Below are 16,522 nucleotides of genomic sequence, written 5' to 3'. Positions count from 1 at the left end.
GCAAAATTTATAAATTGTAATTTTTCAGTACAATAAATTTAGTCCATGGTATCGATCGAGTATTATTTCTACATCTTTGACTTCTCCTTGCATCATCTCACTGATATCACCCTGACATATTACAGTACGAGACAAACAGCTCGTGCAGGTACTGAAACTGAACTGAAAGGCAAAAGCAAAAAGCAAGCATTTATTAAACTTTTCAGATTACAATTTTTACATAAACACATTTTCACGACATCATATCACTCAATCATATCTATAATCACCAATGTGAAGATAAGACTTTTATGCAACAAAAATATGCAAATATTGTTAATAATAAGATTGCACAAAATCAATTTAGAAAGCTTAAAATAATGCCTTTAATCACTGTTTCACATTCGTAAGATGACATGTATTTAGAAGTTCGTATTTTACTACTATTATTTTGAAACATAATAAAATATCAAATACGTAACAAAATAAATTGGTACTAAGAATGTTGTCAGAAGTAATTCACATATTATGTATACAAAAAAGCTAACAAAACAAAAATTTTCAAGTGAGTACTTATAAAAGTGAAGATCACAATTCCACTATACATTTTTTAAGTGGTCCAATAAACCCTGCTATTAAGGTGTAATACAGCGCCTGAAATTTGGTTAGAAATAGTTTTACAAGTAAATCTTCCTGAATACAAAGGATGATAATGGAGACCCATTAATAATGAACAGTTCTTATAAGTTAAAATGCTTTGAACGGGTGTGAAATATTACGCGTTGGACAGAACACGGATTAGCTCGAGGCTTTAGCTGCTTGACGACGCTTCACATCCCAGTTGTATACTCGTGCCATGTTCACTTCTATTGTGGTCCATTGGTCTCTGTAATAAATAAATTAATTAATATAGAAAATCAAATTATTTTTTCGGATGTAAGGCACGTATATTTGTTGTTTCAAACAAATTAATGTTTCGGGCCCTTTATAGGGCCCATGGTCAATGCTAATAAGATGGTAAAGTCATTACAGTCCATAGCAAGGCGCGTTCGGAAACGGACGTGCCACTACGCAGTAAGTTAATTACACCTAACTCGCGTTTCGCACGGCACAAGCCGCTGCGCGTAATTGACAATGAGTTCCCAGCAACTCATTGCCAATGAGCTCCTGGCGTTCATTAATCACGCTATCGACACCATGGATGAAGTCAGCATAGTGCAGATATGCAAATCAAATTTCAGTGAGGATGAGATTTGCAGTGGCAAGATGCTGCTTTTCCAGCGTCTCGGTAAAGCCGAAGAGAAGCCATCTCGCCGGAGGGATGGAGGCGTGAAGAGTCTCCAAGATATAATCACGCTGCTGAAGGAGACTGACCCGGACGACGTGCCTACATTCGTGGCGAAGGAGCTGCACAAGCTGCCCCCCGTCACGTTCGACCACGTCGATGTTACTAGGCTGCTGAAGGACATTACGTCCCTGAAGTCTAGCCTAGCTGAAGTACAGTATAAATTAGAGGCTTCAGATAATATCATAAGTGAGCTGCGCACCCAAGTTGCGTTATTAAGCAATGCTGTTTCGGTATGTAGGTCACCAGAAGCCTCTAACGTAAACACACGACGCGGAGCAGCGCTGAATGCTTCGGTCAGCAGTTTCGAGTCGGCACATAATGCGTCACCATTCGTTGCTGCCACCGCGCATGATGCGCCGCGCCCCGCTGCCCGCCCCTCTGCCTCGATGGAAATGTCACGCGTGTGCACGTCAACCGCGACACGTGCATACGCCGCTGTAGCCGCTTCAACTAGCCGACCCGCCACTTCGAAATTCGAGCGGCGGCAATCGGCTAAGGATAAAACCAATCTCCGTGTGCCTGTCTCTGAAGTTGCAAAACCAAAGAGGCAGACGGTCCAGTGCGACGAGGATGGCTTCACAAAGGTGGTGAAGAGGAAGAGGAAGCCCACCAGCCGTAACCAGTGTGGCACAGCACCGACAGGACCGAACTTCCTGCTGCGTCCGGCCATACCGACGACGCTGATGTACCTGTCGCGGCTGCATTACTCCACGAAGTCTGAGGAGATAGTGGAGTATATCAGGCATAAAGCCAATTACACCCTGAGGGTCGAGCGGTTGGAGTCTCGCCGCAACGTGAACTTTAATTCGTTTGTGGTGAGAATACCGACCGAACATCTTTCGACCTTCATGAAAGAGGAATTTTGGCCGAAGGGTGTCATATATCGGCGATTCCGCGGCCGGTTACCTGACACCAGATTGCGCCGCACGTCGCCGATAAGTGAAATCGTGTAGATTAGTTTTTTTATGTTATATTGTATGTATGTTAGTTTAAAGGTATATATAATATAGGTGTATTTTGTTTTTATATTTGTTATGTATGTTAGTCTATAAGGTATGTATACATGGGTCTTTTTGTTACCTGATATAAATAAATAAATAAAAAAAATTAACCAGTTATGCCTAATATTGGTGTGCTAGGTGCTAGGACGACGTACCTCTCACGTGAGTGAGTGGCTTCCATTCCTATGTAATCCCAGGGTTTTATAGGAAGGGAAGACAAGAGCCGGTGCATCCTGGGCAACTCCTAGTAAATGCCTGGACTTTATCCGAGCATTTGCTAGGCGTTGGCTAAAATGTCGTCACCCAATCCAACGGTGTTAGGCGTACCGTGCCTATGTATGCAAATTCAAATTCAAATTCAAAATAATCTTTATTTCATAGGTAAGCATTATTACACTTGAAATCGTCGCAATGGTTAAACTCTACCGCTCATTCGTAAGGCAGATTCCCCTGAGAAGAATGAGCAAGAAACTCTAGGGTTGCTCTTTGTAAATAACATTTACAATAATTTTTTTTTATTTGAAACATCAGAGATCGAGACTACCTCCATGAGCTAAACGGGTTACTACCACGGATTTTTGTCATCTAAGTACGCAGAAGTTGTATAATAACCTTTAGTATAAAGGTTTTGTTTCACTATAGTTTTATGGCTCGTGAAAGGCAAATTTTGTATACCAACCGGAATCTTGTTATAGAATGGTATACATTGCCCCTTAAATGATTTTTTGACTCTGAAGACGATTTTCAAGAAAAGCTAGTTTATTTTTATTCCTCGTATTAATTGCCGGGCACACCTGGGTTTTAAACAGGTTACGTTTAAGATCAACAAGGCCAAGATGGCCTTAGGTATCTGTAGTCGTATGGCAGGACAGCATTGGAGTCTAAAACCAAAGATGACTCTCTGATTAAACAAGGCAATTCTGAGGCCCATATTAATACATGCCTCCATTGTTTGGAGTGGCAAAGTCAGTCAAATAACCACTATTGCCACATTGAGCAGTACAGCGTGTCGCGTGCCTGCTAGCAACGGGAGTCATGTCCACTACACCTGAGGCGGCCCTAAATGCATTGGTGAATCTGACTCCCATGCATGTATTCATACAGAAGGAGGCCGGTAACAGCATGTATAGGCTCTCCATCAGGTTAAGGACTAGACGGCTCTCCCAGACATTCAGATCGGCCCAGGACTCAATTCTGGAACATCCTGTTCTGGGAATGACTTTTGATATGATGCTTCCCAAGCAAAACTTAGAAATATAGATTTTAAGACTTTCGTGGTTATTCACTAAATGATTATTAGTGATTATTAGTAACCTGATATTAGTGATATCAGGTTTCTTACCATGGTATGACTTCTTTTTATTTTTCCGATATTTCGGAACGGTTGCACGTTCCATGGTCACGGGTTGACTGGACGGCGACAGATGACAGCTTTAAGAGGGGACATATCTGTCTACCCTCTGGCACTGGGCAGTGTAAAACCATCATCACGGTTAAATGTTTTGTACTTCGTGATCTCGATGGCTTCTCGTACCAACCGTTGTATGTAGTGACGTTCTGTCGAGTGCCTGGGGGCTATGCAACTCGATCCAGTGGTTAGTGTCAGTCTGTGTGAGATGTTGTGCTATAGCCGACTTCTGTGCATCATTGTTTTTTACTCTCGGGTGTGTTCCTTCATACGATCGACAATTGTTCGTTTAGTCTGACCGATATACGAGCTCCCACAACTGCAGTTCACTTGAGTTCCGGGTGCCTATAAAGTGTAACTATCACGATTAAAATGTGACGACGGACAATCGCAGCTACTATTGTGGTCACGTTTTATTTGTCGTTGTCAGCACGTATTCTGCCTTTGTAAAATCATTCTTAAATTAAAATTTATTTTCAATTCATTATTAAAATGTTCTCTTCATCCATTTCCATTTCACACGGGAGCGAACACACACTACGGACTTCCAAAAGAACATAGATGCGATTGGACTGCTGTGCATCAAACGATTCTGTCGTGTAAACACCATTGCAGCTGCCGTAAATGAATTATCGTCACGATCCAGTGGGAACAGGTAGGAGCGACTGTCGTCCAACGATAAATACAACGTTACGACAATATAATGGGAAGGTTAGAGTCCGTGTCTAATGTGCTAAAAAATATTCACTTTCAGTCATAACAATTCATGTCACAAAAGGAGCAGTTTTAGACACACCTGGAAATTCAACACGCTTGAAAAGGGTAAGCAGTGATCACAATAAATCTATAGAAAGTGCAAAACTGTTCGGATACTGCCCTTGTCAGAAACTTTCGAGTTAATGGCACTTAAATTGTTTTTCTAAAAAGTGTTAATTACGCCAATTCAGCATAACTGAACAGTTATGCTAAATTGGCACAATTAACGCCGGTAACTCCACTGGGCGACCGAGGGGGTAAAATTTTAAGGAATCGTATTTTCACACCATATAGTAATCAGTGCATATTCTCAATTTTACTATATATTTTTTCCAAAGTGATTGATTTCATACTTTCACTGTTATGCTGATTCAACCATTTGAGGTAGTATAGATGTTTAAGTGTGCCAGTTATCCTATAAATACAAGAAATAGCAAAAACCTTTAAACAGTGCCTCTACCATAAGATTACAGTGACAGTTATGCTACCTCGTTATGTTTCTTCTTGTGACCGCTGCAGAATTTGCCGTATTCTTCTCTGTCGTTTATCGCCGCGAAAACGATGAAACAAAAAATTACAAAGCTAAATTTGCTTGTTTGGGGATGAACTATTGTTATACATTTTGAGTAATAAGGACAACGATATGAAATTGCGTATATAGTTATCTTCGTCGTTTAATCATCGCCGCGAAAATCATGAAACAAAAAATGTCTTTTCATCTTGTTTGTCGCGTTCAATTTTTACGTTGATAAAATTACTGTGCAAATGTTTTAAAATCAGCTGTGACGTTGCAGCTATACATAAAAATGTGGCGTCACGGAGCTCGCCATTTTCGTTAGTGTGATAAAATTTTAAAATATCACTCGAATTAATCAAGCTGGATCGAAGAAAAAAAATCCTTTGATCCGGCCGGATTCCCACCGACGTCTTCTAGTAAACCGTGCCATACGCTATGCCAACTACGCCATGGAACGATCCAGCGGACCTCGCGAATTTCTCTATGTGCTTGTCTGTCGGATTTTTGTATTTGGTTTTAACCTTTGGTTGTAACGTCACAACAAATCGCGATGAAGGTACTCGTCGACAGCGCAAGAGGGTAGACAGATATGTCTGGTCTTAAAGCTGTCATCTGACGCCGTCCAGTCAACCCGTGACCATGGAGCGTGCAACCGTTCCGAAATATCGGGAAAATAAAAAGAAGTCATACCGTGGTAAGAAACCTGATATTAGTGATAATCATAAAACTTAGAAACTCTACCAGGTAGAATTTCCAACCAGGGAAGACTGAGAAACTAACAGTCTCACCTGGAAAGATGGTAGCCTTCTTTGGTACACCGATGGGACCAAGATGGGACCCAACGTAGGTTGTGGTATACACGGCGTGAGACCCAGACTCAGCTACAAGCTGAACATGGGACAACACTCCTCTATCTTTCAGGCCGAAATATACGCCATAATAATTTGTGCGGTAATCTGAATCTGAAGAGAGGCTACGTTTCACAAAAATAATATTTATATAAACTCAGATAGTCAAGCCGCTCTGCATGCACTAACCTCAGTCACCCAAACTTCGAGGATTGTAGAGAACTGCGTAACTATACTAAATACTCTCGGGGAAAGGAATAATGTGATCCTGCGTTGGGTATCAGGTCACTCTGACATCGAGGGTAATGAAGCAGCGGATGAACTGGCAAAGGCTGGTGCTAGGGAGGCTTTTATTGGTCCTGTGCCCTTTTTAGGGATAGCACACACGTCTCCTGGGACGTGTGGGTGCAGACTAAGGGTATTGAGCATTCAAAAGCCCTGATAGCTGCCTTCAGTGCCAAACACTGTAGACAAGCTCTGTCACTGGACAGGAACGGCATCAGAATACTGACTAGAGCCGTAACAGGACATTGTGGCTTGAACAAGCACATGTCAAATATTGGACAGAGAGAAAACAGAAAATGTAGATTCTGCCATGAGGCGGATGAAACTCCTGTGCATCTCCTCACCCAGTGCTGCCCTCTAATGGGCGTAGGAAGTTTCATACTGGGTAGACACAGGCCACACCCAGCGGACATAAAAACTGTCGGAGCCAGGAAAGTCCTTCAGTTTCTTAATGCTGTTGGTCTTGGTTCCGAACTGTAATTAGTAGTGATCACAATAGATAATTTAATGGTCGCAGTGATGAGAGGCTCATATTTCCCAAATGAAGCCACCCTAATAATAATAATAATAATAATAATAATAATAATAATAATAATAATAACGTATTGTTCGCCGATTCTTGGACCTGAGTCCCTGACCCCGGCCGACTGTGCCATTGCCGGGAAATACCGCCTCTCCCATTTAAAAATTCAAAATTAGTCTTTTAGGCCTTGGGAGAGGCGAGAGTTTAAAATAAACATAATAATAATAATAATATGTCTAATATTAATGCAAACCAACTCACTTACTCATGGTAGAATGGCATAATAGTCGATAGAGTTACAAGAACTGGAACATGCTCTCCGCATGAGGGTTATATTTTTCTGTATCTAATGGAGCAATAAATATTTTTGACGTAACTTCACTTATGCCATTCTTCCATGAGGGGTGCGATATAGCGACAGTTTACGATACTACCTTTACCCCTTCATTATTTTATTTTAAAAATGGTCCGAACATTGTTTCATTTAAAAAATCAAATATACGCAATTTAGATCCAAAAAAATAGTTTCATTTCCTATGTGTAAAAAAACTCGTAGCGCAAAAACCTAAGAACTCAAAATGAATTAATAAATAAGTCAGCAATAATAAAAGATGAGAATTAATCAAATTTTAGTTAGGTACTTATTGTAATAAACATAATAATCACCATATAAGTTGTAATTTTGTTGTTATACATTGGCAATTTCACAAGTCTCGGTAATATATTTAATTTAATCCAAATAGGGCTAAAACCCTATTTTTTAATGTAACATAGCTACGATTAGTGATATAACTAGTATTTTTTGTTCTAAATCAAGTACTGAAATGGCGGAGTAAGAAACGTTACTAACAAACAGATTAGATACCTTAAGAAATCCAAATCATGTTCCACACAAGCAAGATTCTTCTTGGCAGCAGCCATATTAGAAGTGAGTAACTTTTCTGCATCTTCTAGGGAATATTCCAACATCACGTTGGCTCCCAACCATAAGCACACATTCTTCGTAGGGGGAACATTAGCCTAGAACAAATGTTTTATTTGAAAGGGGCATTTTGATACCAACTTTAATGTTACTGTAACATTTCAAATTAGAACCTGTTACATAACTTGCCATTATTTTATTATTTCTTATTAACTTCAAAGCGACACACATTGGCTGCTCCACTTGGCATCGAAACGAAGACTCGAGCAGGTTCGCTAATATAATAACGTACCAACACGTGAATTAGGCGGAAGAAGTGTCCTTTAAGTGTGATGTGTCTGTGCCAGACGCTATGCCAACTAAGCCCGTCTGGCATGGTTTGCTAGGAGACGTCAGTTTGAATCCAGCCGGATCGAAGGAATTTTTTCTAAGTGTTCGATATTTGTATGAATAATTATAACAAATTATTTATTTATTTGATTATAGACGAGCAGCTTTCGCTGGTCTACATCACACAGTGTTGAAATTTATATCGTTGTTTTAGTTCACTTTTTTAGCACTGATTCACTCTTTCGTAGCCAGTTGTCGAGCTTGTTTTTGAATGCATTAACAGAGACAGCAGAAACAACATCTTTTGGTAGCACGTTCCAATTGTGCACCACTCTGGTGCTGGAAAACTTGTGTGCAGCAGGGGTTTTGGAAGGTGCACGAACTAGTTTCTGATGGTGGTTTAAAGATGTTTTGTATTGCTGGTAGATTGTACTGACTCATCAGAATTTTATAAGTCCCGATGAGGTCCCGATGAGGCCACCACGAAGGCGTCTTCCTCGATTCGAAGGTGTAGTCTCTCTCCTCATAGGATTTGCCTGTGGCATTTTAGTTGCCTTCCTCTGAAAGTTTTCAAGAAGGTTTATGTTTACACTTGATATCCATATTCCAGCAGTGGCCGTATATTGGTCTTATAGATTTTGAGGAACACATCTACTGTCATTGTTTGGAACGACCTGCGTATGACATATAGCTTTCTTGACTATTGTAGTGATATGCTCACCCCACTTTATATTGAATGCGATATTGACTCCAAGATTTTTTTGAATTTTGACTGCGGCTAAGGTATTTCCATGCAAGTTATGTGTGACTTTGGGGTTATTGTTACCAAGATGCAAAATGCTACATTTTGATGCATTCAATTTGATAATCCAATCTTTGGTCCAGTCTTGTATACGATTTAGATCTTTTTGAAGTTGTCCAGAGTTTATTAGTGTATTTGCAAAAAACTTTCCATCATCAGCAAAAAAGGCACAATTGGAATCTATGAACTCAACTAAATCTGTTACATATATTCCAAATAGATGGGGAGCGAGTACTGAACCCTGCGGTAGCCCGCTTAGAACCCGTTTTGGTTGCGACAGGGAGTTACCGACACGTACCTGGAATGGTCTGTTTTTAAGATAATTGTCTATCCATTTAAGTAGAGTCCCACGTACATCGAAGTGATCTAGCTTCATTAGTGACGCTGATGCGGCACTTTATCAAAAGCGCGTTCAAAGTCCAGGTACACTACATCCACTAGGTTCTTATTATCAAGTTCTTTGCTCCATGCATTCACACATGTTAACAAGTTTGTAACAGTTGATCTTTTTCGTACAAATCCATGTTGTTTGGTTGATATTATACATTCCCGATTCAAAAACTGATTTAGTCAATCACAAATAATTATTTCCATAATTTTGACCACAATACTGGTGAGACTTATGGGACGAAAATTTTCAGGCTGAGTCTTGTCTCCTTTTTTATAAATAGGAGTAACTATATTGTGCTTCCAATCTTGAGGCAAATATCCCGTTTTGAAAGATTATTCATTAGTTCTGTCAAAGTGGGAGCTAAGACCTACACAGTGTTTGAAAATGCTACTTGGTAGTTTGTCAGGTCCAGGAGAGGATTGTGTGTTCAATTTTAACATAGTTTCTTGCACATCTTTTATCGTGAATGTAATGTCATTTAAACTATTCTCTACTCGGGCAACTGAGACTATTGTGGTGTGTTGGTGTACGACGGGTTCTTCTGAGTAAGCTTTTAAAAATTCCTCTGCAAACACCTCTGCTATATCACTGGGATTCGTTACTATGTCTCCATTATAACTGCTAATTGCTGGTGGGATGCTTACTTTGGCCTTGTCACCATGTTCCAGTATTTTTGATTCATACATGCTTCTTTGTTTCGTAGAACTGAAACTAGTGGAGTAATTTCACAAAAAATAATTGAATATGAATTCAATAAATATTTAATTCATATAATCAATTTTTTTTAACACATCCACGTATAGTGCAGGGGCAGTAGGGACATATGTATCGCGAATGCCATGAACACACACATAGACAACACAAATTAAACCCAAACTCACGAGAGAAATAAATGTAGGCCATACAAAAATCTGTCCTGACCCAGGAATCGCACCTGGAACCTATGCACGGCAGACCAGCATGGTAACCGTTCAGCAGAACTTTTTACTCCATAACATCAATATTCCTCAGAAAACCAATGTAGTTTTCAATCATTCGTTTCACTTTGTTACATATAAACATCATAAGATTAGTATTGTACATAAATGTACCCAATTTCTATACATGGAAAAGAAATTGTTGACAATATCATGATTAAGCTGCTTAACATGATTATGTAATTATTAAGGAGTAGATTCGATGGGTCCAAGTAAATGATCAAATTGTTAGTTTGGCCCTTATACTTAGGAGCCATTGAAATAATAACAAATTACCTTCACAAAAACCTGATCACTAAGTAAGAATTGAGTTCCCATTTCTTCCCTTTGTGTTTTAAGTTTCTCTATCATCTCAAGAGACCTGGCCAGATCCGGTATCTGCTGCCGCAATCGCCTCCGCTTCGTGGCAAGTGTGTATTCCATGAATTTGTATTTACTGTGATGTTCATCTAACCTTCTTAGTACTTTATCTACACCACCTGAATTATCTGCCTTGTTCATATATTCATCGACATTATCCTGGAAAATATTATATTTAACATAGTTGTGGTCTCAAGTGATTACTATTGATTACAGTGCAGTGTTTCATAAACTCCAGTTTGGTGACATGCCCCTTTTCTTCCACATTCCTATAGTTTGAACTATGTATATAATATAAATGCAAGAACACCTGTGTCAAAAATGTTGTATAGTTACAGTAGATTTTTTAAATTGAGTAATTTTAGATAGGATAAACATAATATATATTCAAGTAATCAGCAATGATGTAGTTTTATTCATTATGAGTTATTTCATTGAATTTTTTTCCACTTCTATTCTTAAACTTCAATTCCCCACTGTATTTGTTCTGCGATTTTTGCACCAGTGTTTACTTTGACTATCCTATATGCACCATAAAATATTCGTGAAGTCATTCTATGGATTATTGTGTGGGCATTGGTTTTTATTTTTTAGTCACTTGTTGTCATGTTCAATTCAATACCCGGTAATTTTATGTAATCTTTAAAAAAATAATTTGTTAAGTTACAGAAGAAAAGGCATTCAGGCCATTGCAATCTCTTCTGAAATCTTCTGCATTTCGACATAATGTTCAAATTCCTAACTCTCAAACAATAACCTTTGTTAACATTTGCTGACTTGATTAGTCATACTCATGTCAGGACAAGGAATTAATTTGCTAATACAGCAAACTAATACATAAGATTATTGAAGTAAAAAGATAAAAATGAAAATTTTTTTGTCAAAGAACTTCCTAACTAATGAAGTTATGTTACTGATGATTTTTTTTAAATGTATATTATTCATAGTTTTATCTAAATACTAAGTCAGTTAACTAATAGTTTTGAAAAATTATAAATTAGGAGTCAGGAAGAAAAGGGCATGTCACGAAAAGGATAAAATGTTGTGCAGTGTAGTGAACATTCGCTTATCATGTTTTTTAAGTACTTAAAGTTGTTTCATTATTCATAAAAGACATATTCAATCATAATTTCGGAATGTGAAGATGTAGATCCAAACGTATGAAATATTATTTAAAAATTGCCGTTTATGACAGGAATGTAATATTTCCTCACAAATTTCAAGGATCTTTAACGGCGCCTACGCTTTGTAAAATCGAGAAATCGCTTGATATGTTTTATGAATGGAAATTATAAGCGCAAGATACCCCAGGTGTGTAACCTAACACATAACCTAATATAATTAGAGTAAGTCATTGGATGGTTTTATACGAGACTCTGAAAATATGTAATAACATATTTTTTCAAGAGTCCATTGAATGGTATTTAGTACTTACAACAAATTCGGCCTCAGGAATGCCCGAATATGATTTCGCATTCAAATCGCCACTGTCACCGCCGTCCATTGTTTACAGAAACAGTGCCTTCTGCAATATATTATTAACACTTTAACAGATCTATTTATAATGCAAGTAATTTATTTATCATTTATTATAGAGAAAACTTTAAAAATTGAAATAATATTGTGACCAAAACCTTCACTTCATCAACTTGGTTTGACTCACAAACTAATAAGAGTTACTACGTAACAGACCGCCAAGTGCCATCCATATATTGTCTTTAAGACGTAGTGCACGTTAAGAACATGACATTATTTTTTTTAATATTGGTATAACCCGTAGGTGGATATTCTGTATCTATAGTATTACGGCATCGGAATAGACTTTTTTTTAATTTGTAGGCAACGGTAACGTTTATTCGGCCGCAGCAAGTACCACCAGGGTACATACCAGCTACCTGTATTGTACTATAGACATTAAAACTGTTCGAATTTATAATAAATAAAACAAGTTTTAGAAATTCTTTTTAATGTTATTTATTGAATTTTTTTTTTTTAATTTTTTTCTTAAATTTATTCAATGTACACACAATGCTACAGGTTGCTGCCATTTACAGACAGCGCCTCGTAACATGAAAACAAGAACGTGGTCTGTAAAGCTGTTGGTTTTTCCATTTAAATCAACAAATCCAACAATGTCGTCCTTGTAATTTGAATATGTTAGAGCAGTTTCTAGTGACATTTCATCAAATAGCACTGTACACAATCTTTTTTTGCTGTCCCAGCTTTTTACCTGTAATTTTATAGTAAAATATAAGTTTTTCATAATTTTATTACATACTACCAATATTTACAACAATTGCTTAAGTAATTATTAAATATTTACCTGATTTTTTATAAGGTCAAATATTTGTGGATTTATGCCAGCACCAATATTTAGTTGGCTTATCAAGTTCTTCAAAGTTGATTTTGAAGGCAAAATGAATATCTTTTGGAGAAACTTGTAACATTTTAGACCTTGCTTGTAAATTGAAAGAGCAATAAGTTTCTCTTCGGTTGTAAACCTTCTGGCCATCTTTTTATTAATGCAAAGTTTCATTTGCATTGACAGAACCTTTCTCGACAATGGGTTCATCTTATTTAGAACTTCTAAACACTCACTTTTACTGAAGGCCAGTGCCCCTTTCACTCGTGTGTTGTAGTGTTTTTGGTTTCTAACTTTTTTATATTCATTGTATAAAAGTTTGCACCTTGGTGTTAAGGCCTTTACATTCTTAATAAGCCTTCTTTTGACTACTTTTCGTGGTGTTTTACATACTGAGGCTAAAAAGATACAGTACATGTTTTATAAAATATAATAAAAGAAGTAAAACTAGTATTCCTGTTAACAAACATAATATGTAAGCATTGTCGTGCTTTCATAAACAATAATTATTTATTCAACTTCAAATATTACCTGATGCATAGTGCAGTGCGGAACTTGATGATGCAACGGGCACAAGTTGACCTGGTATTGTAGGCAAGACATAAAGTATGTATCTGCAATGAAATAATTCATATTAATATGCTTCTTCTTTTGCGATCACATAAAACATAGAAAAGGATGATACACATGCCAGAAACCTCAGTTCGTGCACCTTTATTAAGTCTTTGCTCATAAGGTAGTGTATACGAGTGATCAATGTGTCGCTTCCTTGAGTAACTCTGGTCACTGAATATATCTAAAAAAATAATAGATAATAGGTCATTAACACATTACAGAAACAGACACCTTCAATAAGTCTAGCAAATCAAATTTCTCTATACATAACTGCCAGTCAGTGTGATGTACAGTCAACAGCACATCAAGCTACACACTGATGAATCTTGTTCCATAGCACTGGTGGCGATATTCGAACTAAAATGTGTAGTTTGATGTGCTGTTGACTGTACATAGTTTGCTTTATACTTATTTAATAAAATTTTACATATACGTATAGACTACCAATCGAAAGAAATGTTCAGTATTTAGGTACTAGAAGTAAATGTTACCTCTTTCTCTGGAGGCAATTGATGGTCTTCCCGAGGATATCTCCAGATCCGAAAATAAAGTAGGGTAAGCTCCAATCTTCAGACGATTTGACGCTGTGTGAAACCTTTGCTCGAAATGTTTATGGCAAAACAAGCATGTTTTTGGTTTCACCCATAGAATTTTCACTACGTATACACTTTAACCACTGTATTTTCCTTTCCGTGTTCTTGGGAATATGATGCAATTTAACGTCCTGTCGTAAACTATTGCATTCGGGTACACAACACTTTCGATACATTACGAAAACGCCGGCGAAGCTGTATTTGTAGATTAGAAGAGGCGGAAATTAATCAACACAAACACACATACAATAATACTGTATTTGTGAATTTAAAGGGCGGAAATCAATCGACGCAAACGCTTCTCTTCGACACAAAACAAGCAATATGGCGCCCGCGCAAAATGGGGTCTGACTGTAAGAAGCGCGCGGGGTGAAGATTGCAGAGAGGGCGGGAGGGAAACGTCAGTATGCTAACGTGCACTGTCATCACTACGCTTTAACTTTTTCTTAGCGGCTTAACGGGGCGTGGTTTGACTTAACGGTAGGAATGGGCCAAAGAGGATCAAATGAATGGGATGGGCGTTACAAATCGTATATAGTTATTGAAACTGTATATTGTGGCAATATACAGTTTAAAAATCCGATATCGTATATCTGTACATATCGATATTACTCCGCATCGCGTATTTTATAGCGATGCCGAATCAAGCCGAGCTTTACCGAGTGGATACCAAAAAGAAATCATATATTTTCCAAACTATATTGTTTCGTATCAGATTGTCTCCATATATTCACTGAGTGGATATCAACGCGAAATCATTTTTTGTGCGTCTTCGAAACTGTATACTAACATTGGCCCGCATTACTCTTGTAAAACTATACCCGATAATATATACTTTTGAAGTCTGATTCCGCATATCTGTAACGGCAATGTTTCAACGCAGCGCGCACGCAGGCTGTATCCATGAACAGTATAGTTTAAGAAAATATATAGTTTCGACATCCGATTTCGAATATTGATATAATATAGTTTCAATACGATATTCAGAAAATGCTATATTATCCATTCCTACTTGACGGATTTACTTTTAGGTTTTTTTATTTGGGCGATCAGAAAATTATTACATGAAATTGGCGGTAGTGTAGTGACTCATTCTACCGTACCAATTATTCAAAAAAAAATTATATGCCATAGATTTTCCTACCAATGTATGTGGCAAATAATATTGGCAACATTAATTAAATGTCACTTTCGATTTTATTTTGAGAAAAACAAAAAGTAGTCTGTGAGTTTCGTTTATATTATCTTTGGCTTGTAATCGTATGTTGTGTACCTACTTGTTAGAAAATTGCAAAGTTCTATTGCGTTTACGCCTAGAATCTCAATTTCTAAGCGCTATTTAATTACACGTAAGCTATCACAAATCTTCTTAACATAAGTCATGAGTAAAACAAACTTTAATTACTTATCTTCCGTTTTCAGGTACCTGTCAAGGTGCAAGGCTACGCCCTATTTCTACTTGTGGAGTTGGTTTGATTTAGTTTCCAACATAGGCCTCTCCGATACCGCCGTTATGGATATGATGGTATCAACTCTGCAACAGCAGCGTGCTGTTACAGAACAGTTGAGAAGAGAGGCTGCCATAAAGCGAATTCCTGTATCCGCGGCTGTGGCAGACATTGTGAAGTATATCAACGAACATGAGCAGGAAGACTGCCTCCTCGTCGGCTTTTCCAGTCAGAAAGTTAACCCCTTCCGAGAAAAGAGCTCGTGCACCGTCCTCTAAACCATGTCTATGTAACTAATTTGAGGAGTTTCAGAACAAAAACCGATAAGTTTTGATTCTAATTCGTCTAGTCTCATTGAATCGATTTGTCGCATTGTAGTCAAATCCGTGCTTCAAACATATTTTTAATGAGGATTTAGTGGTTGCTGTTCATAAGAATGTATAAAAACTAATGTTTGACGTTAACATAGAGTAATAATGTGACTTATCTGTTTTTGCTCCAACTTTCCTCTTTTATCAGAATTGGAATTGTTTAAAATAATGCTTCATAAATCTACAATTTCTTATCTGCACAGTTGCTTCAAGTTTAAATACTTTAAGCAACTACTAATTTGTAAATAGGGACATGGTTAATACACCCAAAAGACAAACAAGAGTTACAGTGCAGCCTTAAGATAAGAACTAAGTAATTAGCATAGCATACCATTGAAACGGTGTATTTATTTATTGGTTTTAATTGTATTATTGAAACAATAAAACTCAACTATCTATGAAATGTGTTTTATATATAATTGATGGTACATCTATAGACTTCAGACACGTTAGAACTCCATAGCATAGAGAAGACTCTCCATATTGGAAAAATATGCAAGTAGATGATACCTTTTAAATTGTAAACAGTTGTGAATTATTTAGTTCCCTCATATTGCCAACCTTTTTAATTTTTTTTTTCATAATATACATTGACGGGATAAAAAGTCGCGCACCTAGTGGTAAGCGACACGCCTATCCATAATAGTTGCAGCGCAACTCGTAGCTTTATATCGAACAGACTTACT

General features: G+C 37.5%; 2 protein-coding genes across 4 annotated transcripts; one reads left to right on the top strand and one right to left on the bottom strand.

Moving 5' to 3' along the window:
• Positions 1-625: 625 nt before the first annotated feature.
• LOC113229439 (prefoldin subunit 3-like) lies at positions 626-14,621 on the bottom strand. Of its 3 annotated transcripts, none has more exons than XM_026463023.1 (6): positions 14,493-14,621; positions 12,082-12,107; positions 11,883-11,972; positions 10,364-10,606; positions 7,531-7,685; positions 626-865 (listed from the first exon to the last, which is right to left on the bottom strand). In XM_026463023.1, the coding sequence occupies exons 3-6, from the start codon at positions 11,949-11,951 to the stop codon at positions 778-780; spliced, it is 555 nt and encodes a 184-aa protein (XP_026318808.1). In that variant the 5' UTR covers positions 11,952-11,972; positions 12,082-12,107; positions 14,493-14,621; the 3' UTR covers positions 626-777. The 3 variants fall into 3 exon arrangements, with proteins under 3 accessions (XP_026318808.1, XP_026318810.1, XP_026318809.1); XM_026463025.1 differs by having other exon boundaries at positions 12,088-12,107; positions 14,493-14,552; XM_026463024.1 differs by having other exon boundaries at positions 11,883-11,969; positions 14,493-14,547.
• A 614-nt stretch (positions 14,622-15,235) lies between these two features.
• LOC113229639 (guanine nucleotide-binding protein subunit gamma-1) lies at positions 15,236-16,200 on the top strand. Its single transcript, XM_026463307.1, has 2 exons — positions 15,236-15,366; positions 15,440-16,200. The coding sequence occupies exon 2, from the start codon at positions 15,531-15,533 to the stop codon at positions 15,741-15,743; it is 213 nt and encodes a 70-aa protein (XP_026319092.1). The 5' UTR covers positions 15,236-15,366; positions 15,440-15,530; the 3' UTR covers positions 15,744-16,200.
• The last annotated feature ends 322 nt before the right edge of the window (positions 16,201-16,522 follow it).

Source organism: Hyposmocoma kahamanoa, unplaced genomic scaffold (genome assembly GCF_003589595.1).
Source record: "Hyposmocoma kahamanoa isolate Upper Pololo Valley unplaced genomic scaffold, ASM358959v1 62, whole genome shotgun sequence".
Lineage (NCBI taxonomy): Eukaryota > Metazoa > Arthropoda > Insecta > Lepidoptera > Cosmopterigidae > Hyposmocoma > Hyposmocoma kahamanoa.
The sequence above is the reverse complement of the archived record's forward strand: the minus strand, read 5'-3'. Positions and strand labels throughout refer to the sequence as shown.